We start from the raw sequence: 26,225 nt of genomic DNA, 5'->3' as shown, positions 1-26,225 counted from the left end.
ATCTAAATTTGAGAAACCCCATGACACTTGTTTTACCTGCGGCAGCGATCTCTAATGGATTTCATTCAGGAGTCGTTGCGAGCCATCTTGCCATCATGGAGGCATCATTTGGCTCGTTACCTCGTCAGATATTGAAGACTCACTGTCACAATGAGCTGCGTTATCAACTCAGCAGAAATGGCTTAAATGATCTCATACCAGCCTGAATTTCTATCTTGCACTGCTGATCGTTTGGTTCAGCATAATATCTGATTGCTTGACGTGGATGTGGTTTTCCAGAAAGGCGGACATAGTAACATTTAGCTGACAAATCTCCGACACTCTCAGTATAAAGACTGTAAAACCATCACACCAGACCTTTCTTCACATTCTGGGCTCTGGAGTGCTCTCATAAACTTTCAGCATTCTTTTGAAGCATTTAGTGAGTCAATTACCAGAGGCGGCAAAGCAGCCATACAGTATGATGGTGCCCTCACCGTGCTTTTCAATGGTTTGGTTGTTTTTTTTCTCTAATGCACCAAAATTCCCATAAACAAACTCTCAGTCTCAGTCTCCCGACATAGAAGCAATATGCTTGGCATTTGCTTATTGAGCTGTGTATGTTTTGTGTTTTGTCACATTACACAGGTCCTCTCCGCTTTGTTCCGTATGCTGACCATCAAAATGGTTTTAATTGTGTTGGCTTCACATCTCAGAACTCTCATAAAGCAAAGTTCTGCGACTGTGAGAATTTAAAATGAATACCAGAACTTTATTAACTGCAGAGACAGAGAGGAAAATGCGTTGGTCTTTGGAATTGTTTTTGTTTATGTTGCCTCCTATCATTTGTCATGTGCTGTATTGAACTATGCTTTTTTTAATTTCTTTTTAACAAATTATTTTGGTTGTTGTTCAGTGGAGGAATTTGATTTTATCTTACTTTGCACGATGGTTTTTTTCCCCAGTATTTATTTACACCTGCTGTAATTATAACGTGGCCAACATGTGCTGTCCTGTAATCCTCTTCTCCGAATGGATTAAACACGCGCAGTACAACCCCCCCCCCCCCCCCCCCACACCTCTTCTTTTACTTTCTTGTATTTCTGAGAAACCCATCAGAGCAAAACACTTTGTCCACATGTGTACTGTTTTTTGTTTTTGTTTTTTAGATCTGACCGATTATAAAATGTTGTCATAACCACTGATATATAAAACACACAATTCTGCCTTGTTTATCTTCCATCCACCTCGACATACGAAAACATACATAATGTGCTAATTTCATCTCCCAGGCTCTGATCAGGAAATGCACTGAGGCTCAAGACAATCGAAACATGAGAAAAATAAACACAAACTTCAATCGGTAATCAAGAAAAGGTAACCATTACAGTTGTTTTGGGAAGATACATTTCAGCTTTGCTCCGAGGCCTGCAGATACTTCTTTGTGTCAAACTGCCATCTAGTGTTCAGGTTTTTCTACAAGTAGACCGCCTCAAAAATGTATCCCACCCTTTGATTGAGAGATTTTATTTTCTATATTTGCTCTTTGCCCTGCTGGTAAAAAAAAAATCAAACCGGCTGCTACTTTAATGTCACGGGTCAATTCAGTCCTCTATAGAGTCTTATAGGTGCTCATCAGAGCTGGACAGAGGTGGTCTCACCTGTTTCAGGAGATTTCTCAACTAGCAGCTTCTTCCACAGCTCCTGTTTGGGTGTCAGTCTTCTTGGTCCCTCGTGGCTGCGATCAGTGATGCCTCAAGGAGTCGATGAGGGTCATCTGCTCCAGCTCTGCCCTGTCGGTGTCTGTTATACCAGCCTCACTGCTGTGAGCGCCAGAGGAGCCTGGAGCAGTTGCACAATGCGTGATCATTTACCTCACCGAGGAGCTGGAGAAGCTTTAATAAAGGATCAATTCAGGCATGCGAGTTAAGCCTGTGTGGATATGCAGGAAGCGATTAAGCTATTAAAAATTATTCCCTTTGATTGATTGGATTATCCTTCCCACCCTTTTTTTTTTTTAAGCTGTAAGCTGTCCAACAAGAGTTGAATATTTCATAGTTAGTGCAGAGTTGCCTTCTTTAATGAGATTTTCAGGTCAGAGCAGAAGTACAGAGGTTTTCTTCGCCTTCCACTTTAAATTATCCCCGAGTAAGTTTTGCGTTTTCAGTCAGTCAGTCAAGGTGAGGTGATGTCAAGTCAGGGGAAAAAAAAAAAACCTCAAGGTTTAAAACATTAAATTTAGATCAGTCCACTCCATTTGGATCATTTTACTATCGCTAAAGATATAAATCTCCTGCTGTTGAAATTATTCTGTTATTCAAAATTAACCTTTTCAATCTTTGTGTGAAAGTAAAGAAAGCTTTGCTTCTCTTTCAACGGAAACTATCCTTTTGCAAAAAAAACAAAAACAAAAAAAAACCTATTTCCTTGCGTCAATTATTGTTTTATCAGTTTATTTCGGAACTCATGGGCTGCGAATCAGTCCGGGATAGTCACACTGCTTCATTTCACTGTTTGTGGTCCTCCTCTGGGTTTGTTTTTGGCAGTTGTCTGCCAGTCGGGACTTTTTAAATTGCCATCCTGCATTTAGATGAAAATTCCCTCCTCTACATGATATTTGGGTTTTCATGAAAACATGATGAGATCTGTTCACAGTGAGCGGGGGGGGGGGGGGGGGGGGGGGGGCAACGTTTCCCTTACTGGGTTGCATTGCACGACATGGCCCTACAAGATCCAATCATGCTCTATTTATATAGAACAGCCAGTGCAGGTAGCTTATTAAAAGGGGTAACAACAGCCAGGTCTAGTGAAAGCAGAGACACTTGTTTTGAAGAATAAGCTTTCATTTCAAAATAATGTGTATAACTACAATAGTGCTTGAGAACTGAGAGGGTTGTTAGAGAAAATGTGTATTTTTAAATTCCAAAAGGTAGCAGGAATCTGTAGCACCCGTCAGTGTGTTGGTCACCTTAAGGTAGATGAGAGAAATAGCTGCATCCACTTGCCTCATTCACTGCAGCTATTAAAGGAGAGCCACAGCCTATCTCGCTGGCGTTACACTCAAAGGCCAAGGAGAGACAGAAATGAGAAAAAGTTTTAAGTGCAGAGTAGATACATGGCGCATTTTAATTGCCGTCTCAGGAGAGCAAAGTCTGACAGGCAGGTAAACATAAAGACAAGCAGTTTAAACGCCAGTGTTGTGATGGGTAAATACGACACAACATGCTGAGGTTTATTTTATTGTAATAACTGGGATTTCTAGGTTAATGTCTTACATGCCTGACATATCTTACTTACGTAATGGAGAAAAAAACTGATTATTCCATTCACCTTGCTACTCTGATTGGCTGATCTTTGATTAGACGTACTAACATGACCAGTAAGAGGTCGAGTGAACGACATCTCCCCATTGAGGCGAATTATAGTGGGTGGGGCTTATTTTTGCAACGACAGAGCATTTTGTCCTCACAGTTTATTAGATCACTTGGTGCTGGTAGCAATCAGAAATGAGCAGACGCAAAAAGATCTTAGTGAGTTTGACATGTGCCAAGTTATGATCACTAGATAAGTGGACTGGAGCATCTCCAGTACTGCAGTTCTTGTGAGGTGCCGACAGTCAGCTGTGATCAGTACCTATCAAAAGTGGTTTAAGGGAGGATAAGCTGTGAAGTGATGACGGTGTTGAATGCGGTCAAGCCTCACTCGAAGCCTCTGGTCCCACAGAAGCTCCACCTTCACAACTTACAGCAGATTGAGGATGTGGCGCCAGATATTACAGAACAACGTCAGAGTCCAGAGTTCAAGTCAAACTAATCCCGGCAAGTGGCAAGCCCATCATATTCCTCACACTGAGAAACATGCAATCACTCACATGCACTCACTTGTAATTTTAGGTGCTCAACATAACTGGGGTGGGACAATCCACACATGAAAACACCACACAGAAAGACTGAGAATCAAACAAGGATGTTCTCCCTGCGAGGCGAGACTGCTAATAACAACAAACTTAATAGCAAAGGTTCATTTAAAAATAATAGATCCTGTGGGTTTTCAGCAAGAATCTTTATATTTGTGTTTTGGGAACTGGATGTTATTTCATTCAGAAGGTTTGGGGGGGTTTTTTGCCACTTTTTTCACACTTGCTGACTGGAAATTGATCTTGGCAGGGTGAGGAGCTCGTCCCAGGTTGCTTTAGATTCAATAATGTTATCTCCAATTGCTCAGAAAGAAACCCGAAGTGAAGAGACGGGGAAGCTGGAGAGACTTCAAGCTTGTGTGTGAGAGGTGGAGAGGGAAGAGTTAGGGGATTCAGAGAGGCTCCTGCCATTACCATGTGTCTTTCAAAGAAGGTGATGGATTCAGCCCAAAGGAAGTAGCTGGAATGTCTCCAGAACGCTTATATGGTATATATTTTAATACCGGATCTCATCTGTACCATGTTGTGCTCCACAATCACAAAAGGTCAGTTCAGTAGGATGACAACAGTTTAATGAGCAGTAAACTATGAAAACATCACTGTAAGGCTGGTGCTTTGTTTAGTGAAATGTCATTTGTCTAAAGTGTCACAAACAGGTAAGATTAGAATTAATGCGTCTTATCTAAGAGATGATTCGTTCAAAACATGCAGCGCACAGTTGAACAATAAAAGCAATACAAGGCAAAACTGAACGTATGAACTTCATTTATAAAGACAATCTAAGGCAGAGCTTCTGTGCTGGGCCACATTAAATGACATTTTTTACATTAATTTACATTTTAACATAGTAATTTGTGCAAAGAGTATTTGTGTTCTTCATACATGAACCTCTATATTTTAAAATCATTTCTGAAGCAATGCTTTTTGAATAAAAGTGACATTGCAAAACTAATGGCTGAGGAGGTTTGTATTTTCTATACATTTTCACAACAGACCAATTAAAAAGAGTAACGACGGAAAGAGGGGACCTCCCTACAGTTATCACAGCATAAAATATATCAGATTTGAATAACGTGTTCCATGTTAAGTGTGAATAATTAGAAAGTGGTTAGGGTCTGACAGGTGGAGCATGTCTCATTAAAACCTCTGACATTTGGGCTGTGCTCGTCTCTGTTATTAAATTATGAGGGTCCATCATGCCAGGAGCTACAAAGCTGCTTATTGAAAGGTTATAACACTATGAGGAGCATTATTTCAAAGTGTTGTTGATTTCAAACGACTGCTGATGTGTCCAAGAAAGACTGATCCAGCAAACTCAGCCCGACAGATTGATGCACAATTTGCCAGGAGCGGGAAGTTTTCAGGGAGGATCAAATGATGCTCAAACATATCGACATCAAAAACAAAACCCAGAACAATTTTCACTGATGTTCATAACAAGTGAGATTAATACACGCTGAGAGCCTCAAACGAATCATCATATCAGGAACATTACAAGAATTTCAACAGCCTTGACACACACACACACACACACACACACACACACACACACACACACACACTTTTCCATTTGCTAATAGAAATCATAAAATATAAAATTGTCAGTTTTTTGCGTGATGCCAAAATAAAAAGGCAAAAACAAGGAGACTATATACACCCCCAGTGTGCAGAGATCTGTGTCACCATCTAACTGGTCCCAGAGAAAGGTACACTGTTTAACTGTTGACAGAACTGTGGGTAAAAGACAATTGAGCTATACTACAAACATCAATGCAGGTTTTACTATAAAGTAATGAGAATACAGTTTGGTGCTTATGGAACTGCAAAAATGGAGACCTACGATATTATGCAGGTGGATTTGATGCTGCGGTTGATTGTTGTTTCTCCCTGATATTGTAATCCCACTATTCTCTTTTGAGGTATTTGAACACTCTGTTAACAATTTATGAGGCATCCTTTGAAATGTCACCTCTCAAATAGTTTTTTTTTTTAAGGATATTGCAGCAGAATTAGCAGCAGTAACCCTTGGGTGCCATTTACTCGTGGAAAAATAGGTTGAAAAGCATTAATATGAGACCAAAATCACACATATTTCACATTTCTTAGCTGAAGAAAATCTAAATTGAGTACATCACTCACTGGGTTGCTGTAAACAATTGGCTCCATCTTACTGAGCACCACTGCCTACTATATTATATATAATCAATCATTTTCAAAATAAGTATACCAAATTCAATATCCTGAAAGCAATAGGCATATGTTTAAAAACCTAGACTATGTAAAGTGCTTTGCTGTTTCATAGTTTACGTGAAGTAAAGTGCATTAATAAGGCAATCTTTTGGAAGAACAATTGAATCATGTACTATGATCGTCATAAATGTACAAATCCTCGATTAAAAGACGCAGAAAGAAAAGCGTAGGGTGTCACTAACCCACAAATGGTTAATGGAGTTTCTTTTTTGGTTTCTATTTTTGTGTTCCTCAACCTCTTTGGACCTTGTTGACTCCAGCAGTGCTTCTCTTCTTCTGCTTTGTTTGTTGGGATCAGGCTCTCGACAGTCACTCTGCGGGGATCAATAAGGGTCATAAATGGAAGGGTAAGTCCCATTAAAAGAACAGGTATGAGTTGGCGCAGTGAGTCAATCTCATCAGTTGAGACACTGTATTAGATGAGTGAGGCTCCCCTCCCTGCCCTTGCCTCTGTGCTGCAGGGGTGTAAATAACCACCGGGTTAATGAGGTGTTTCTCATGTAGGAGCTTACATTTACTTTCCAATAAACTCCTGCCAGGGACAACATCACTCCCTCTTTTTTTTTTTTTTTATAATGTCATTTTAATAGGTTCCTCTTTCAAAACGACACACACACACACACACACACACACACACACACACACACACACACACACACACACACACACACACACACACACACACACACAGACACACGGGTGGTGGGAGATGTAGGGGATAGTGAAGGCAGAAGGGCATGTACCCTCACATGGGTGTTTCTCAGCCAGCCAAGCAAACACAGCTAATGAGAGGAGGGGTTAAAATGACCTGAAGGAGAGAGAGAGAACCAAGGTATAAAGCTGATATGAAGTCACTCTTGGACGCAACGAGTTCGCTTGTCACATCCAGCCCACAGACCCGCACTGAGAGGCGCAGATCAGGTTGTTGATGAAGCTATTAACTTCACATTTCTGCCACGGCTCTCTCGAGTTAACGGGCTAACAGGCTCCCAAAAAGGTGAAAATTGCTGGTGTCTGCATCGTTAAAGGCTGCAAATTATTAAAAACTTACGTCAATGCCCGAGTGGGTGTTTTTTTTTTTTGTTGTTTTTTTGCCGTTGCAGGCTAAATGAGTATAGGTTAGGCCCATGAATACAAATAGTACATTACGGTCTGGGGAAGTGAAATAACTGGAAAAACAGTCATTCATCTCTTAATTGGTTGAGTTTTGGGAGAAATCCACACACAAACAAATAAATCTTCTGTCTTTTTCTATTATGAATGAATCACTTCCTTTCACTCATCAGAATCCATCTGTGAGAAGGAACAATGGGTCTTTACTCATTAATTCCACTCAGACACAGTTTTGAATATTAAAATAAAGCTTTGTGTGTACTTTTTTAGCAGTAACTACACTGTAATTTGGTCTTAATGAACATGGTATCTGGTTTTCCTGTTTGTTAAAAGAATGTACTCCCTCAAGGTTAAAGTCATTTTCCTAAAAAAAAAATAATAATTGACATAATCTGAAGCTCACTCATAAAGAACTGTACTGAGTACTGCCTTTTTTTTTTTGTAATTTAAGTGTAATTTAGATCACCTAAAAATAAAAAGTCTCCGGTGCCCTATTTAAAGAAAGGATTAAAATTTAATAGTTCTTGTGGAGAAATTCTCTGAAGCTGTAGGAAATGAGAATTACAACAGCTGAAATATGGATATGAGAACATAATCTTATGAAATTGTTTTTTGCTTGGCAAACTTTCATATACCAGCAGTCCACACAAAAGTGGCGCATATGAGCACTTACCGTAACCCGGGAACATCCAAACATGTTTTGAAGACAACTTATAAAAGTTGTATTGTCTGCCCTCTGTGTGTGGTTACTATAGAAATACATTTCTTTGTGTGAATTATTCTGTATGTTCTTTAACTTCATAGTCATGTTAGGCAATCATATCAAAGCAATTTGACCCCGGGTGGCTTTTCAATCCATATTTTAACAGACTGCCTGCATATTCTCCTTGTGCAGGGGTGGATTTTCTCTGATCAGAGTACAAGCCATGTGACCTTCACTTGAATGGAGTAGGTATCGAAAATATATGTATGGATGGAATTGGGGAAAGAAAACAAAAATGATTAAGATTCATGTCATAGCTTCCATCTACAAAGTGAGGCCTCTGCTGGTGAAAGACGGTTACTACACATTTAAAAAACTATGTTGAATGCCATTGAAAGTAAATGAGTAGATTGTGTTAAATACATTTAAATGAATAATGAAAAAGATATAAAATCAAAGTTATGGGGTCAGATTCAGGCTATGAACGACGAAGTAAATAGGTCCCACCTTATTCTGGACACTAGTGACGGTGCAGCAGTGAAGCAGATTAACCAGTTGGAGACACAGTAAATTAGTAAATTGTATCTCATTGCAACAAATGATGTTCATTTGTGTCTTTTATCTTTTTTTACCCTCATAGGGTTGCATGTGAACTTTCTGTGCATGTTACTGTAACTTTGATTTCATATTTTATCAGTCGAATAGGGGAGAGCGACAGCGCAGTAGATGAACGGGGGAAGTGAGATAATGCACATCAAAATAGATAAATTAATGTCACACAATTGTACCGCAAGATGTATATGTTGTTGATCTCTTTACACTCCTTACCCAGCCCCACACAGTGACATGGTTTTCAGTTCATAGCATGACAGTCCTGGATTGGGCCTGGAGTCCTTTTATAGTAGATTTCCCATGTTTTCTATTGGGTTTTCTCAGAGTTTCCTCCCACAATCTCAAAGCATGTATTTAAGGTTAACTGGTGATTCTGTATATTGCCCCTATAGGATGTGAGTGTGTGCGACAATCCCTCTCTTTGTGTTTGCCCGGTAATGGATTAGTGACCCATTAGTCTGAGCATCCATTGGACACGCATGGGAAACTCGCAGCGGTCCTTTGTTAGTGGGGAAAAGTAGCCTAAAAATCAACCAGAAGCACCACAAGCCCGGGGGACAATGAAAACCAGACTGTGGAGGTGAAGAAGCAGATCAACGGTCTAGCCTATAGTTGTAGTTTGAAGAAAGTTGACAGTACACTGATAGGATAGGGCAGCAGGAAAATGAATAAAGGGTTAATAAAGACTTAAGACAGAATTCTTGCTTATAGAACTAGATCGGTATAATGTAGCTATGTTTCAATCAAAAACAAAAACATAAAAGAAATAAGCTTAAAAATCCTGACCTAGACCGTCTTACTTTGAAACATGCAGGTAAAAGTTGCCTTTCCGTTGTTCATTGAGTTATAATTGCTATGATTATCCCAAACTATTACGGGCATGTGTTGCCTCGAAATCTGATTGACCACCTGGTGATGTCTTCGGGTCTCAATGATGCCAACCGTAGCGTGAACCTGCCACAAGTCACAGCGGTACGAAGAGGAAATAAAACACAAAACTCAGTAAAAATCAGTAATGTGGACAGTGCAGGGTTTGACTTCTTATGTCTTCCTTATTTCACTTTGGGGAGATTTTCACTGTTAAGTTTTACAAAAATGGAATATTATGTGATCTAAATATAATTTTTTATAGTACAATTACCCCCCCCCCCCCCCCCCCTCTTTATTCCCCCACCATACTTGTTTCCCCAAATCTGACCTTTAAATGTACAAGGGGAAAGAAACAGTGAATTTTTAATTTGTGTAAATTTTGAAAGATGAAAACAACAATGTGTAAACATCTAAACACACTTTAGCCACGTTGTCATCTTTCTTAGTTTTGACACACATTTAAAATGAAATAAAAAGTAAAAAGAAAATAAAACTTTTGCTTTATTAAAAACATCTTTCGAGTCCCACACTTATAGGTAAAGTTTATTTTATATGATCACATGGCCAAGTTGGCTCTCTGAGTGTGTTTGAGCAGCAGACTCAGGGGGAACAGAGCCAAACTTCGCCTTGCTGATATTGTTTGTCCATCTACTCCAAAGCAAAAATTCAGATGTTGCCCTGCGGTTGATTTTCAGAGCCGTGAAAAACAACAATCCTGCTTTTGTCTGAGTGCTCTGGAGTAACTCTGCCGAGCTCTGTGGAGCTCTGACCCTGAGGTGGAACATTTTCTCCCCCAACTATGTGGATTTATTGTTTATCTGAATCTACTGCTTTATTCCTCACCTGTTTTCTGCTACTATGGAGTCATTTTACAGTTTAGTTGGTTCAAGATATAGTGAAATATAGGTAAAAGTTTTAGACTTTACTTTTTTTTTTATCAACATCATCATTCACCTTGTCATATTGTTTTTGTTTTTAGCAAACCTTATCTGATTTTGAATTTGAATTGACTTTATGATATTGTTCTAATATTGATTCTACATTTTAATATTGTAATTAATAATACATAATGATGTCACCTGCATTAGAATTTATTATTCTGCTTGAATTTAAAAGTGTATTTAATTGTGCTCACTTCAAGAAATGTTTCACATCTACACACTTAACAGTTTTGTGACAGGGAGGGGAGGGAATGGAATTACATTTGTACCTCTAAAAAAAGGTGTATTTCAGTGGTGGGAGTGGGTTTGTTAATGGGGTTGGCACACAACTTTAAAGAAAGTTAAAATGTGATTTGAAAAAAGACAAAACAGACAAGTACAACTCTTGACATTCATACTATTAACTAGAATTGAATAATGGAAAAAATAAGAATATATAAGTTTTAATTTCTGTTTTTCTTTTGTATAATTTTGTGGCATTTGTTTGAAGCTTTGGTCCATTCATTTCTTTAAATCACAGATTACATCCATTTCCTGAATTATTTATAGGTTTTTGCCATTTTTGTTATGAGTAGTTGCACTAGCCAGTATTATTATAGTCACCATGTTGTTCTCTTGTGTTTGTCACATCTGCTTTAAAACTGGCTGCCACGCGTGAGAACAAATAACGAGACACACTGGAGTGGCCTGTGAAATAAAATAAGTCAGCTGACACGGTGATAACTTGCTGGTAAAATTCTTATTTGTTGTCATCACCCTCTACAACTTCACTGTAAACATATACAACTTCATATTAAAAGTTTAAAGCATATCGAAGTGAAGTAAACAATATTTTTTTTTAGTGGACCGACCAAAGAAATTTTGACTCCTGGAAATTATACATGTACATCATACCGGAAGGAGTACCTGTAATTCCACAAAACAAAGTACCACATTCTGTCGGCAGAGGGCAGTCTTGCACACATTTGTACTGGAGAGTCACCACAATGCAGCTGAAAGTCTAATGACATGCATCCACTTCAGTGTGTTTCTGATTTATTTCACATATTACAAGCACAGTATAAGATTTTACCTCCATGCCTGGATAGGTGTACTCGAGACAGATATTGTAAAGGCAATAAATTATACGAATGAATACAGCATTAATATGAGCATCTGTGAAAAAAAAATATATATATACTGTACTTTTTCATCAGCACAATCTTTTTGTCATCATCTTTTTTTATTGCCAGTGACTGAGTTGACCTCTGTGCTCCTGTTCTTGAAGCCAAACCTGAGAACATCTGCAGGGGGTCACTTTTAATCTGAGAGGTGGAGTGCATTGAGAGTGAAAATAGATATCAACCAAAACCCACAGATCCTGTCTGGGGTCCAGTTGGACTCAACATGTCTGTTTATACATGTGATTCTGTGATACAGCGGTTGAACAATGGTGGCAAGACATACGAGCACATGTTCCTTCCAGTGTCTGGTGAGTGATAGAATATGTGAGTGCCTGTGTCATAAAAAAAAAAAAAAACTGGTTCTTGTGAATGGGATTCATTGACCCAGGGTCTAACTGAGCAGAACAAAAACGGGTCATTTGTTTATAAACTGACAATCATGGGTTCGACCAACCCCGAGAGGCACCGAGAGACATCAACAATCTTTTAGCGTCAAGATTCCAACTAAACGGAGATATGGATGTTAAGTGTGCGAGGATGAGATTGATGTTCTGACTTTTTCTAATGACGCATTTTAATAAACTTTAAGAGAAAAAAATTAAGAGAAGAAGAAAAAAAGAAAAGATTTTCTGACAGAGAAAATCTTCCCGTCGTTTTTTTTTCAGTGTCTTTGAACCTGTTGTGACGTGTGGATTGTTTTTCGACAGGTCATGGAGACTGTGGGTTTCGGCGACTTCAGAAAATATGAGGTTGCGTCATTATAAAAAAATAACCTTCAGGGTATATACTGGAGCCTAACATAAAATTGCCCTTGCTTTCTAAACAAAGATAATCTTTTCAAGCATTTGGTTTTGACTCTAACCAAAAGGTCGACACAGACGTTAACCACCAGAAACACAAGTAATGCTGACTCACAAGAGAAATCAGTCTCTTCCTTCTGTGGAACGGCGAGCTGAATCAAATGGAAGAATGAGACAAAGACTGAAGGCCGGGGCTATATTGTGCAGGCTGAGCTTATGTTGCCTTGAATACCAAACACCTACAAGCTTTGTCACGTGAGCCATAATCATAACCTTCACCATCTAGGTGAGGAGCCGTATTGATGTGACGTTATTACAGACAGTCTGGAAGAGGCAGCTGTTTTCCATTCGTACTGACGGGGTGGTAGAGAAGAGATGTTGTTTAACATCGCCAGGATACTTGCAATGCTGTGATATGTTCCCTGTGATATTGGGATCCTCGGGCTAAACTTCATCCAACACACAGTCACATTAACGCCTACATTAACACCTTTGTGTGTGTGTGTGTGTGTGTGTGTGTGTGTGTGTGTGTGTGTGTGTGTGTGTGTGTGTGTGTGTGTGTGTGTGTGTGTGTGTGTGTGTGTGTGTGTGTGTGTGTGTGTGTGTGTGTGTGTGTGTGTGTGTGTGTGTGTGTGTGTGTGTGTGTGGGTGTGTGTGTGGGTGTGTGTGTGTGTGTGTGAAAACAAAAGTCTAAAACCAAACACTTTATCTGACCAGAACCACTTGTGTCATTCACAGGCTCGCTTATGGCTTCAGTTTGTAACAGACGTGGTCTCTCGACATGAATCATCACTCAAGTGTGTTGACATAAACTTTATTTCGCCTGACACCCACAAGCTGGCAGCTTGACCTGACTTCACCGCCTTTGCCACACATTCTTCTTTGCAGCCTCATAATGCAGGATCAGACCTCGCTGTAGATCATGTGAAACCATCATATCTTCCTCCCAAAGCAGGTTATAGTATTGTGCATACTGTAGGCTCTACTAGAGGAGGGCAGTCTGGAAATGTGAGATCACTGTTGGCGGCGTGCCGAGGGTGACGAGTAAAACCGGCGAGGATGAGGATGTGGACGATGCTGAAGGTGTGTGATGGTGGTTGTAGTGGCCGTGGGCTCTGTGAGATGGCTGCGCTGTGGTGTATCTGTTGATGATGCTGGCCAGAGTGACATTTCTGTGAAGAGACTGACTGTTTGGATTGCAAACCAAAGCCACAATAAGAGAGAAATGGTAAAGAGAAGAGTTCTAGATTGAGCAAAGGCATATATCTTTCTGTATTAACTGTCAATCTGTGGTGTTTATGCATATTTACTATTTTAGCTGTTATAGCTATTTGCAGCTGCTGTGCATTTTACTAGTAGAACGGTTTTAGGTGTTTTTAGCAATTTTAAGCTTTTTCTTTTTTTTGTTTTGACAGCTTTTGGTTATTTTATCATTTTAGCTGTTTTACTGGTTCTACCGGCTGTTTTCACAGTTTTGCCTTCTTTTGCTGTTTGTATCCAGAAGATTTTACCATTTTTGAAAACCAGTGCGGTATGCACATAAACTAAAACCTAAAGCAAAATTGTTTATTCTTGTAGAATTTTCTGGAAACTGCTACAGAGGAGCACCAACCAATCAGAAATCAGTGGAAAATGACACAATCAACAATCAATGTGACCCTGGTGCAACAACCAAGCATCTTGACAGAGACTAAATGAGGTGAAACGCAAAAAGAAAAGATTAGTGGTCTTCTGGGGAAAGACAAAAACCTTGTTGAGCGGCGGTAGCTTCAGAAGCCTTGGTTATATAATGTACCGTCCAGCCCCAGGACATCATTGTCCTTGCGTATCAACACATGATGACTTTAAAAGCGTCTCCTAGGACTCAGCGGAGGTTGGCATCATGCACTGAAAGATGTTGTCATAACCAAGTTAATAAAATGCACGTTGCAGAGTAATAAACTTAAAAGCTGACCCTCTGCGGAGCGCTTCAGCTGCAGAATGAATGAATCAAAACCCCCATTAAACTGATTCTCTTGATCTGCTCCCAACAAAACGTAAAGGAAGTCCAACAGTTTTGCCAAAGTTTGAGTATTTGCGAGGATTCTATCATCTCCTGCCTGTGACCCCGTGGTTAGGTTAATAATGGACCTGTTGTCACAGGACATGCGGTGACAACGTGTGTTGCAAACCCCACCTGGAACACTTTGCTTACTTTGGGTTGGTCATATTGACCTTTTTGGTTTTAAGAAACCTGCAGCATTCAGAATAGCAAACATTATTGTAGTTAACTATCATATCATCCCCCAAAGATAAGACCTTATTTAATTAGCTGCCAAATTTTGATAAGCAGTTTGTGTTTTTTGTCATTTTTGTCTTTTTGAGCATCTTGAGTTACAATGTCCTGCAAAGATGAGTATGTGATACTGGAATCGTGGACGTTCTCTGGAGTATTTCTTATTTTATGTAAATGTGGCGAATGCATACGAATCCATCTCAATAAGGAGGAAAAGAAAGGAATTCGTGCAATGCACAAACGGGTGATTCTCATGATCCAGCAGCCAACATAGGAGTGAAAGACAGAACATACTCCAGATATTCTGGAATATAAATCACCGGGTCTCTAACGGGAGGTGTGAGTGGAAAACCAAAGCTCGTCCTTCTGATTAAAAACATTCTTCCTTCTGATGAGCTGCTGGCTGTCCCTCGTGTGGTCAGTGACTAACTATCCTTAACAATCACCATGCGTGTATATTCACACTCACACACACACTGCCGGGCCTCCCGAATCAACACAGTGTCCCGGAACAAACCCCAGTGGGTCACAGAAAACCTAATGTACCTGCACACCTCTAATCAACCTGTCAGAAGGAAGGTCGAGTAAGATAAAGGGGAACTTCACAGGTGTGCAGGGACATACAGTTGTATGAGACCTTGTACGTAGGTCTGACTGACTCAGATGCAGGTTCGTCTGAGGCTCATCACCCTGCATCGGTCACTGAGCTTGTACGTGAGAGTGGATTCGCTCATTCATTCACTTACACGCAGGAACAAGAACACAGATTTTAAAGTGAGAGAGCCACCCGCAGAGTGCTATGGTAGGCTGCACTACATGCTCCACAGCAGGAGGTATGAGCCCTGCTTCAGTTTCAAGGCCCCTTCATTGGTGGCCTGCTGATTTATCTTCAGTGAAATCTTGAAGCTGGAGACGCGTGAGAAGACACGCAAGAGAATTAAGCAATTTGGTGAATTTTTAATTGAAATCTATAGTTGTCCCAAAAATCTATCCTGTTAAATATGTACCTTGATGCTATGAGTGTGTGTTTACAGATGTTTTAGGAGTAAATTACCTGTTTATGGGCTGCCCGGCAGGGGTGTGCACCACTCTCGCATCCCCGACGGCGAAGCACATCAATGAAGGTATTGCTACCAAGAAAGTGACCTGCAACCAAGAACAAGAAAAAAAGTCATGACTCCATCATTTGCCTCTTTAAAAGTTAATAGTGAGGCTGTCGCAAGCAGCAGTAAACAAGAACTGCAACAAGAAAAACCCCTTCTGCACGAGATATTTTCTTTTCACTAACAGAGCAAGAGCCGGTTGGCTTGGTTGAGTATCCCCTTCCCCACCTACTGTTCTATTAGAAGAACAAATTGTTAAGAGAACAGTAATGAGTTTGCTGCGCTGGATGAAGATGGTGATTCTCTCCGGCATCCAGTTTGCCTTCAGTCTAAGTGTTTTCGGTTCACATTCACACACTACAGCATGTTACGGTATTAAAGTACTGCGACAGACCGGGAATGGATTGTCAGCTTGCTAACTTCAATGTCTTTAACCTTCTAATGCCTGTAATCATTTACATTTTATGGCTGTATAATTGTTTCTCTTCCCTTTTCCCTAATATTCAATATTACTGTGTGGTGTTTTTTCCACGCTGGTGAATCCTCTCTGTGATTGGATGGTTCATATTTCACAAGTCCTAGAAAGTATATTGACCCGCTTTTAAATTGTTTTATTTTTTAAGTTTTTTTTCCCTGAGTTAAGGTTATGAGAACTGTCAGGGGCAATATGACAGGAATATAGAGTTAAAGTATTTTGGAGCACATATAAAGTCTCTTGACTCTCACTGATATTTATGTTAGTGCCCCACATGATCATCTTTTCAAGTGTTTCATATGATCAAGTGTTAATGCTCTTGTGTTTGTTAGTTTTGGAGCCATTGCACTGTTACGTTGCTGGCTCTTTCATCAGGTTTACATAAAGGTTTAACTGAAAATACACAATGATTTCAGGTTGTTTTTCAAACAGAAGGATGAAATGCATGTGTCGGCTGTCGGCTAAATATTCAGGAGATTCAGGAGCTTTGAAATCCTCCACGACAGTTGGAAACCAGAACAAACTCGAGGGACAGAGTTGTTGTTTTTTTGTCAGCCTGCGCACATCTAGAAACAACTCAGCATGATTTATGTGAGTTTACGTCAGGGGATTAAGGTGGGACAGACGGAGCTGTTCAGTACAATGTAGAGCCATAGAGGGGTGGGCGGGCCCCAAAACATCAAAGGGACACACACACACACACACACACACACACACGCACACACACACAAACACACACACACACACACACACACACACACACACACACACGCACACACACACACTTAAAAAGTAAAAGAAAAAAACTATTATTATAATATATAATAAAAAAAAATTATGTTTTACTTCATCATGCATTTAAATTTTTGTTGTTGTTTACATGCACTCAGACGTTATTTGTAATACAGTCACTGAAGTGACACTTGCGCGCTCATTGTACGGCGTTGGGTGGAGAGTGTGTGTGTGCGCTCATGCCCCGTGAGCGGTCGATACTGTGACTGATGGCTTCAGCACAACGGACAGCGACCGTGTTACTTGCAGGAGATGACAGTGACGCTGGTACCTTGGACAGCGCTCTTGGACGACGTCGTTGTGTATTCTGATGCCTGGGAGGAGCATGTGGAGCGCATCGGGGAGCACTCGTTTAGCGGGGGCGAGGCTGACGGTCAATCTAGCAAAGTGTGAGTTTGCGAGGGTGACTGTCGCCTATCTGGGTCGCGTGGTAGGTCAGGGTGAGGTCCGCCCCGTTGCTGCATAAGTTCAAGCTGTTGAGCAATTTCCCATTCCAGTCACCCAAAAAGGAGCTCGTGCTGTACCTCGAGTTATTTAATCTGGATATACGCTACATTGAAGGAAAAGATAATGTTGCTGATGCCCTGTCGCGTGCCCCGGTTTTGTGGTTGCCATGTGTCTAGTGTTTCCCCCCTTTGACTTTTGACTTTGTAATTGATTTTGTATAAAATTGAGTGTGTGCACCTACAGAGACAAGAAAACTGTTACCTTCCTCCCATCACAGGGTTTCCTTATGACATATATTCTCCTGAATATATACTGACTTCCCTTCTTTGTGTGGGTATAAAGTTGGTCATCTTTTACTGTTTTTTCAAGCAAATCGTCTCTTCAGTGTCTCGTGGCTGCTTTACGAGGTCTTACCAGTTTAAGATAAAGCAAACCATCCATCCACCTTCTTACTTTATGTAAAACAGGGTCACGGGTGCTGGAGTTGATCTCAGCTCGCTGTGGGTGAAGGCAGGATAAACATTATGCTGGTTGTCAGTCTATCACTGGGCAATCACGGAGAGACAGAACAACACATACACATTCATTTTGAGATCCATAAAAAGCCTTAAAAGCGTGTTTTTAGACTGTAGAAGCAAAGTGGAAAACCCAAAGAAAACACACACAGGAAAAACATTGAACCTCTTCACGGAAAAGCCTCCAAATCCGGATGCATAACCGGGATTATTCCTACTGTTACTCCAGAAAAAGAAGGGGAAAAAAGTGTTTCATCTGTAATTTCAAGATTTAGGTGACTTGCTGTGAGGTGAGCGTGAAAACCACTACATCAAGAGGTAAATAACAACCATCCTGGTTTGTCTTTCAGACTTTGGGCATCGAAGATAAGGATGTGTCCAAGGTGACTCTTTTCCTACTGGATTACAGTCGTCAACAGAGAGAGCAGGCTGAGGTGAGGAGGAGCAGTCGGTTTGTTTGTTGTTGGCAAAAGTAGTTCTTTTATGGCACTGCCACATTTACTGTAAGAAAACATACCCCCCCCCCCCCCCCCCCCCCCCCCATTGGCTTCGGGATCCAATCCTCTCTCCTGATTGGCTGTGGAATACGTCAATCTCAGATAAGCACCGCCTTTTTCTCCATTGACTGAAAGCACAGGTAGTTTTTCACCACATATCTCAGCTGAAAGCTGCCATGTGTTGATTTGTAGTTGAAGAAAACAGAATCTGTGACTCGTGGGGAAGAACTTCACATTGATACAGGAGCACAAATGTGTTTTTCACCTAATTTTCTGCAACAATTGTCGGAAAATGTCAGTTTTTTAATCTGTGACTTGTAAAACAGGATTTCCGCACCTGTAATTAAGAAGTTGTGAAGTGCAAGTGTGGTGTTGCATTTGTGGAGAGAAAATTTTTTTTCGGGTACACAACTACAAATTCCACTTTTACAACAGCTCAAACCTTTTTCACCAATAATACCTCTATAAAAGTTGTGGTATTGTTGTCATCATCTGCTGCTTCATGTGGTCTTTAACTGACACTGGTGTCCTTTCTTTGTGCACACAGCTCCGTGGCATGGAGGCTGTTTAAAATTATTTTTATTTTAAACACAGCAAAGAAAACTATATTATAGTCAGATATCAGACTTGAAACTCAACACACACACACACACACACACACGCACCCACACACACGCACGCACGCACGCACGCACAGATAGAGTCAGGTGTTCTGGGGATACATCAACTCCTAAAAACCTCTGAGCTTCCTTTACAATTATTGTTTTAATATCACTTGAAGTCTTAATCTGTCTTGCTGCCCACAAAATCTCAACTAAGAAAGCGAAAAATGCCGTTTTGTCAATAACCAAGCTGTTTTCTGAGACTTCCATGGCCTCGTTTGTCTCAACCCGGTTATACTGCGCCCTCTGGTGGACGTTGCCCTGAGACGCTTTAACCTTTCTGACGGCCTCTGCCTAAGATATAGCTCCCGCCTGTTTTACATCCTCCACTTTCTGAGCTTGGATAAGAGCTGCACATCCTCTATAAGCAGTCACATGGTTTCCTCCTCTTTAATTGTTTCCACATTCTGATCGGTCGTGCTCTTCACCACATTTCCCACATCGTTTCTCACCTCGGCACACCGCTGCAACATGTCCAAATCTTTGGCACTTATAACAACGAAAGGGTGGCCGAACGTACGGTTTGACTTGGTAGGCCACGCACCATAGGAAAACTCTGTGAGGGAGAGCATCGCTCTTAAATAGGATGAGCATCGTCTTAAACCTTCGCACACCCACCACATCTCCTCCTTTCAGATTTCCCACTAACTCTTCCTCAGAAATTTCGGTGTCGACACAAATTACTCCTTTAGAGTCATTGAAAGACCCCTGATGAGGTTCTGGCAGTAAACACTGAACCGCACGTTTATCCAACTCACTAACTTGTAGAGCTTTTTGACTTTAAATATAAAACCGTTCCCATTTGACAGAATTGGAGCGTGCAGAATGTCTCCAATTTTGGCACGAATTAATGAGGATAATTTAAGAGGGTTAGGAACTTTCCTCACCCCATCACGAAACTTCAAAATAATCTTGAATTCTTCCTCATCTACCCTCACCATATTGGTACCCTCACCGTCTCGATTTTCCTTACTGCTGGATCTTCCTCGCTGACAGTCAGCTTTCCCCCCTCCCACCCGGGGCTTCCCCCTGTCTTCATTTAAATGATATCAGAGGATGTCGAAGTGTTTAAATCGCTGTTTTCCATTAGTTGTTTAGAGGTTACACAGTTAGACTTTTTACATTTACATTGTTTAATAATGTTTTAATGGTCATTGTAAATTGATTTAAAACATTACATTTAAGGGAATTTTCACCTTTCAAAAGACTTAATGATTTAACTTTGCAAATATTTTTTGTCTTCAAAATGGTACAATCTCAGTTTTACATACTGTAGAAAGCCGTTAAAAGAGTCAATTAACCGACTATGTAACTGTATAAAATTATGTTTTCATATCTGCAGGCCACTTTATGCAGAATAAATACGATGCAGTGGAGGTGACGAGGAAAGGAGGCTCAATGCTTCTTCATCACCTCCTTTAACCTTGGATACACAGATGCATCCATAGACATATAAAATAATAGTATATATATATATATATATATATATATATATATATATATATATATATATATATATATATATATATATATATATATATATAATGGACCCGCTAATCCAAGTGTTCAGGGAAACTCACAATGACTCAATGCAGATCATGTTAAGTTACCAATGCAATAATCTGCCTTGAACAATTTTAAATAATCTAAAACACAAATCCCAACTATGAATGTGAGGCGGATGTTGAAAAACGAACACAGTAAAGTAAAGTTTTTGTGCAGCCTATTCTCAGTTTGATTGGTTATTTATTAATCTGGCAGCAGTTTCACTTTAGTTCCTCGAAGCCTGGCAGCCTCTTTTCCTTTCAATTCAATTCAAACTTTGTGATATTAGAGATTATATCAGCGGTTAGAGGAACAGGGGAAAGTGGTAGAAATGTGCTTCTTGTAGTCCATTTTTGGAAATTTGTAGTTTTTTCACCACGGCAGACGTCACTCACCTTCACCGCCGTTGGATTATTGTTACGTGACCTCGTGGAAGTGCGGTCTGATTGCCTAACACCTTTGGATTAACCCTGTGGATGACGTCACAGGGTTGAGGGAAATGGCGTGGTATGGCGTGGACGTATGACGGTGCACGTTGTCTGCAGCCAGGTACTTCTTTTTTACCTACTTTGAAGCCAGCTTCAAGTCAGGACCGGCCTCTCCAACCCGGCCACCTCACCCCACCCCACCCAGCCAGGGAATGACCTCGCCAACCATCTCCTCCCACTCCACCCACCAGTAAACATCCAGTCACTCACTCTCCAGTCCTACCAGGTGAAAATGACCTTGCAAAGAACCAACAAACCAACAAAGCAGTAGGGCCAGACCGGGTCCCGGGCCGTTGCACTGAAGGATTGTTCCAGCCAGCTTGCTGGAGTCTTCGCCACCATATTCAACCAGTCCCTTCAACTCACCACAGTCCCCACCCATCTGAACACCACCACCATCCCTGTCCCCAACGCAAGATTGCCAACACAATTTCATTGCATTTGATGTCCATTGACAAACAAAGGCATCTTAATCTTAATCTTAATCTTAATCTTAATCTTAATCTTAATCTTAATCTTAATCTTAATCTTAATCTTAATATTGATATTGATATTGATATTGATATTAATATTAATATTAATATCAATCAAGATAGTTTCATCCATCCTGGTCAAAGTTGTTGCAGTGTGTTAAATGTGCTGTAAACAGGGAACACTGTTTTAATGAGAAGGTCAGACACATAACATTTTTCAAATCCTATAATAATACATGACTTTGTGGATGAGCTTCACATTCTCTGTAAGTTTCTGACTTTGACAGTGATCGGTTGATTATGAATCTTAAAATCATTGCTGGCATCTTTTTAGAAATTTTACAACCAATCAGAAATGTCAGAAAATGATTTAAAAATATTTTGATTACATGTTTTTGCCTCACAGATGATGATCATTAAATTGAATGTTGTAAAATACATTCAATATTCATCCAAAAAGAGCCCCAGCTATAACCTGCAGTTCTCCCTGTTTCCAGTAGGTGTCAGTATGAATCTGAACGTTGTTTGGGATCCTCCAACAAAGCGAGAGAAGAAGCAGCTTTGGAGGCTGTCTTCTTCATAACGCCAGTTTAGAGCTTGTTATACTCTTCGCTGGGTTGTCGCGTCTCTAAGAGGAAATATTTCATCTCCTGCAGCAACAATGAGTTCAGTTCAGGCTTTGAGAGAGTTTATCAACGAGCGACTAACTGCTGCTGCTGGAGAAATATTCACCGTGTTTGAACAAACCATCGTCCAGTACGAGGAGGAGATTGTTCGTCAGAGAAAACTGCTGCAAATAACCCGTAAACCTCGAATCAAGTTCTACAGAACAGGTATGGAAAAGTCTGGATGAACACGTGAATGTGACTCGTGGAGGATCGTTGCAATTCTTTTGGAGCTCGCAGACAGAAATGAGGCTGCAGCTGCAGTTCAGTTTGGTAAAGTTGGCACGATATTCGTAGATTCGGACTTCAGGCATCAATGCATCTTTAATGAAACATCACCAACACGCAAACGCCTCTGCATCATCGTTGTGAGGTTGAAAGTACAAACTCGTTTTCATCTGAAGTATCTGTCTTCGGAGCAGCAGAAACAACATTGATCAAGCAGCTGTAAGACCAGCGCGCGGGGACCGTCTGCAAATTACAACACCGCTTCAACAGCGAAGGCTGATATGACAAATACAGAACATGATCACAGACTTGAAACCTTCACAGTAATTCCATCCATGAACAGTGTTCAAATTGGTCCCATTACAGTTTTCAATATTACCGCTTGAAGCCCGGGTTGTTGTTCTTTTTAAAGCTGGAACTGCAGAAGTAATGTAACGAACCTTTTATCTTGTACTTTTGTTGTCCCTCCAGAGCTCCACCAGCACCATGACTGTAAGGAGGAGCAGCTCTTTAAACAGGAAACAAACTACTTTCTAGATCCAGAACTTCTACAGATCAAAGAGGAACAAGAAGAACCAGAACTTCTCCAAATCAAGGAGGAACAAGAAGAACCAGAACCTCCACAGATTGAGGAGCACAAGAAACTCTGTACCAGCCAGGAGGGAGAGCAGCTTATCCTGAAGGTTGAAAGCGGTTCTTTTAGGGTCCCTCCTATTGAGGAGCAAAGTTATCCGAGCGAACCAGAAGAAGTACTGGACACTGAGCCCTTCCTCTCTCATGACTGTGAAGTTCACGATGTGAACAAACCTCTTGACTCAGAATCAACTAGAAATGCGGCGCTAAAAACAATCTCCATGTTCCACAGTGACCGTGTGAACAACGTTCCTGTGTCAGAGAAGCAGGCTGAAGGTGAAAAGCTTCTCTGTGAAGAAACGTGTGGCGAAATTGTTCATAAAAAACATAAATTATGTCACAACTTAGTAACTGTCACTGATAAGAAGATAGTTTGTGAAATCTGCGGTAAAAGTTTCAGTCGACAGCACAGTTTGTTGCGCCACATTAGAACTCACACAGGTGAGAAGCCGTATTCCTGTGAAACATGTGGCAAATGTTTCAGTCAGCACAATAGTTTGCTGCGCCACATTAAAATTCACACAGGTGAGAAGCCGTATTCCTGTGAAACATGTGGCAAATGTTTCAGCACAAAGAGTCATTTGTCGTGGCACGTGACCACTCACACAGACGAGAAGCCATATTCTTGTGAAATATGTGGGAAAAGTTTCAGTATGCAGTCGGGTTTGAGACTTCACCAGAGAATTCACACAGGTGAGAAGCCGTATTCTTGTGAAACATGTGGGAAACGTTTCAGTATACAGTCGGGTTTAAGGACTCACAAGAGAATTCACACGGGTGAGAAGCCGTATTCTTGTGAAGCGTGTGGCAAATGTTTCAGCACAAAGAGTCATTTGTCGTGGCACATGAGAAGTTGCACAGGTGAGAAGCTGAATTCTAGTGAAAAGGGGAAATGTTTCAGTCAAGATCATTTCCTGTGCCACATAAAATCTCACAAAGAGATGAAGTCATGAAGGTCTCGATGAGAGATCGCCTAGATTTCTGCTTTGTCACGAAAATGAGAAGAATTAAATACATTTGGTTTCCAGGCTGACAAACGTTCCCCTGGCTGCTAAATGAATCATTTCGTTTGGATTTCTAACTCGACTGCTTTTTTTGTGCGTTTTAAAAAGTGTGACATTAAAAATCCTGTGTGAGCAGATGTGAACTTTGAAGACATGGAAATAAAGTGATATGAATCCAATGGGCTTTGTTATTCACGGTTTGTTTTTATTTAACATAAAAGAGTTGCAATTCAACTTTTAACTCTTTTTACGATTTGCATGAAAAAAATACTTTTTTCTTTCACGCAACAGCTGCCTGCTGAAACACAATGTCTGTTTGTACGTCGAGCATGCAATGGAGATTTGACCATTAAGTGCTCATCGGTGCGGATGTGAACATTTGAACAAAGGACGTCCGCTTCCAAGTCTTTCCGTGACTCTTCCAGTCTCTATCTGTTCAACCTGCTGATGAGCTCAGTGGACACACAGAGAACTTCCTGTTTGAAGCTTCAATGTCCAGGTTCTGTAGATCAATTATCAAATGTGGTTTTGGTCTCATGAGGTCAAGATGTGAACAGCATGAAGAGGAGGACTGTTTAAGTACCAAGTCTAACTGAATGGATGGATCAAACACTTGCTGAGAACTTTGCTGTTAAGCAACTGAACCGGTGAACATTCAAAAGTTTAGAGAAGTATTAAGTTCACCTGAAATGTAGCTCCATCCTGAAATTCAAGCCAAATGCCAAATATTGTGAGTAGTGTAATCTTGAAACTGATTATATTGATCAAAACATGGCATCCATGTCCAAAACAAAAGGTTTGTTTGAAACATCGACTAAAACATAACAGCAAGATGTTTTGGCGTTCATCCAAACACCTTCATCAGTTGGAATACTGAAACAGGAGTAGTGGTGTTAAGGAACGAAGTAATAATACTTTGTTACAGTACTTTAGTGTTTGTTAGTATCTGTACTTTACTTGAGTTTTTACATTTTTGACAACTTCCACTTTCACTTGGTTATATCCAGAAGAGAAAAAAGATAATTTTACTCTGTTACATTTATGCTGGACATCTGTCATTACGACAAAATAAAATGTGGATTTAATGGTATAAAATTGTCTAATCGTGATTGGATGAACCAGACTTTCCTTGGTTACACATGTGAGCGCCCTGATTGGCTGCAGCAAGCATCATGAGAACTTCTGAGACTAAACAAGATCAAACATGAATTACTATGGCAACAAGACAAAAATGATATTTAAAAAAATTAATGAACTTAAAAACCATATAAAATGAGAAACAAATACCACAAGACGATGAAACAAGATAAAACGCACAGTAACTCAGCGACAAGGAAAACCATGAATTACCATAGCAACAAATCAAAACAAAAATGAAACATGAATTATCATAGCAACAAGACTATAAAGTATGGCAACATGAATGTTCTCTCATCTCATAAGATCCACTGAAGTTCTGCTTGGACTATTGACCTTTATCACACTAGTGTGACCAGTATATTCAGGTTACTCTGGCTAAAGTCAAAATATCTTTTTGCTTCTCTTTTTTGCGTGTTTGTTTATTTGTTTGTTATTGCTGGTGTGAAATGTTAACGTGTATATATTGTGTTCTTGTGTTTGAAACATTTGTAGTGTATGGTGTACATTTCGTAATGTTGTTATTGTGGAGTTTGTACTATATTTGAAAATCCTAAATAAAATATTCCCCCCAGAAAAACCCAAGATAAATAATTATCACTCACTGAATTTAGAACCAACTTTTACTTAATTTGTTACAAAAAGCACACACACACACACACACACACACACACACACACACACACACACACACACACACACACACACACACACACACACACACACACACACACACACACACACACACACACACACACACAATAATGCTGTACATAAGATCTGCTCTGATGTGACTGCACATCTGCAGACCCTCAGCCCTGCTCCCCCTGAGCGTTGCAATGTGTGGCTGTTACCAACGGGTCAATTCGGTATGTTCAAATTAATACAGTGCAATAAATTAAAAAAAAATAACTGATGCTGTTTGCTGCTTCAGGTGGG

At 40.3% G+C, this 26,225-nt stretch overlaps 1 protein-coding gene across 1 annotated transcript; it reads left to right on the top strand.

Annotated features, from left to right (window-relative positions):
• Window positions 1-22,166: 22,166 nt before the first annotated feature.
• LOC308118168 (uncharacterized protein) lies at window positions 22,167-25,237 on the top strand. Its single transcript, XM_080477452.1, has 2 exons — window positions 22,167-22,452; window positions 22,984-25,237. The coding sequence occupies exons 1-2, from the start codon at window positions 22,281-22,283 to the stop codon at window positions 24,096-24,098; spliced, it is 1,287 nt and encodes a 428-aa protein (XP_080333578.1). The 5' UTR covers window positions 22,167-22,280; the 3' UTR covers window positions 24,099-25,237.
• The last annotated feature ends 988 nt before the right edge of the window (window positions 25,238-26,225 follow it).

The sequence above is a fragment of the Lipophrys pholis genome (genome assembly GCF_963383615.2).
Source record: "Lipophrys pholis genome assembly, chromosome: 12".
In the NCBI taxonomy this organism is placed as follows: Eukaryota; Metazoa; Chordata; class Actinopteri; order Blenniiformes; family Blenniidae; genus Lipophrys; species Lipophrys pholis.
This window is presented reverse-complemented; position numbering and strand designations above follow the sequence as displayed.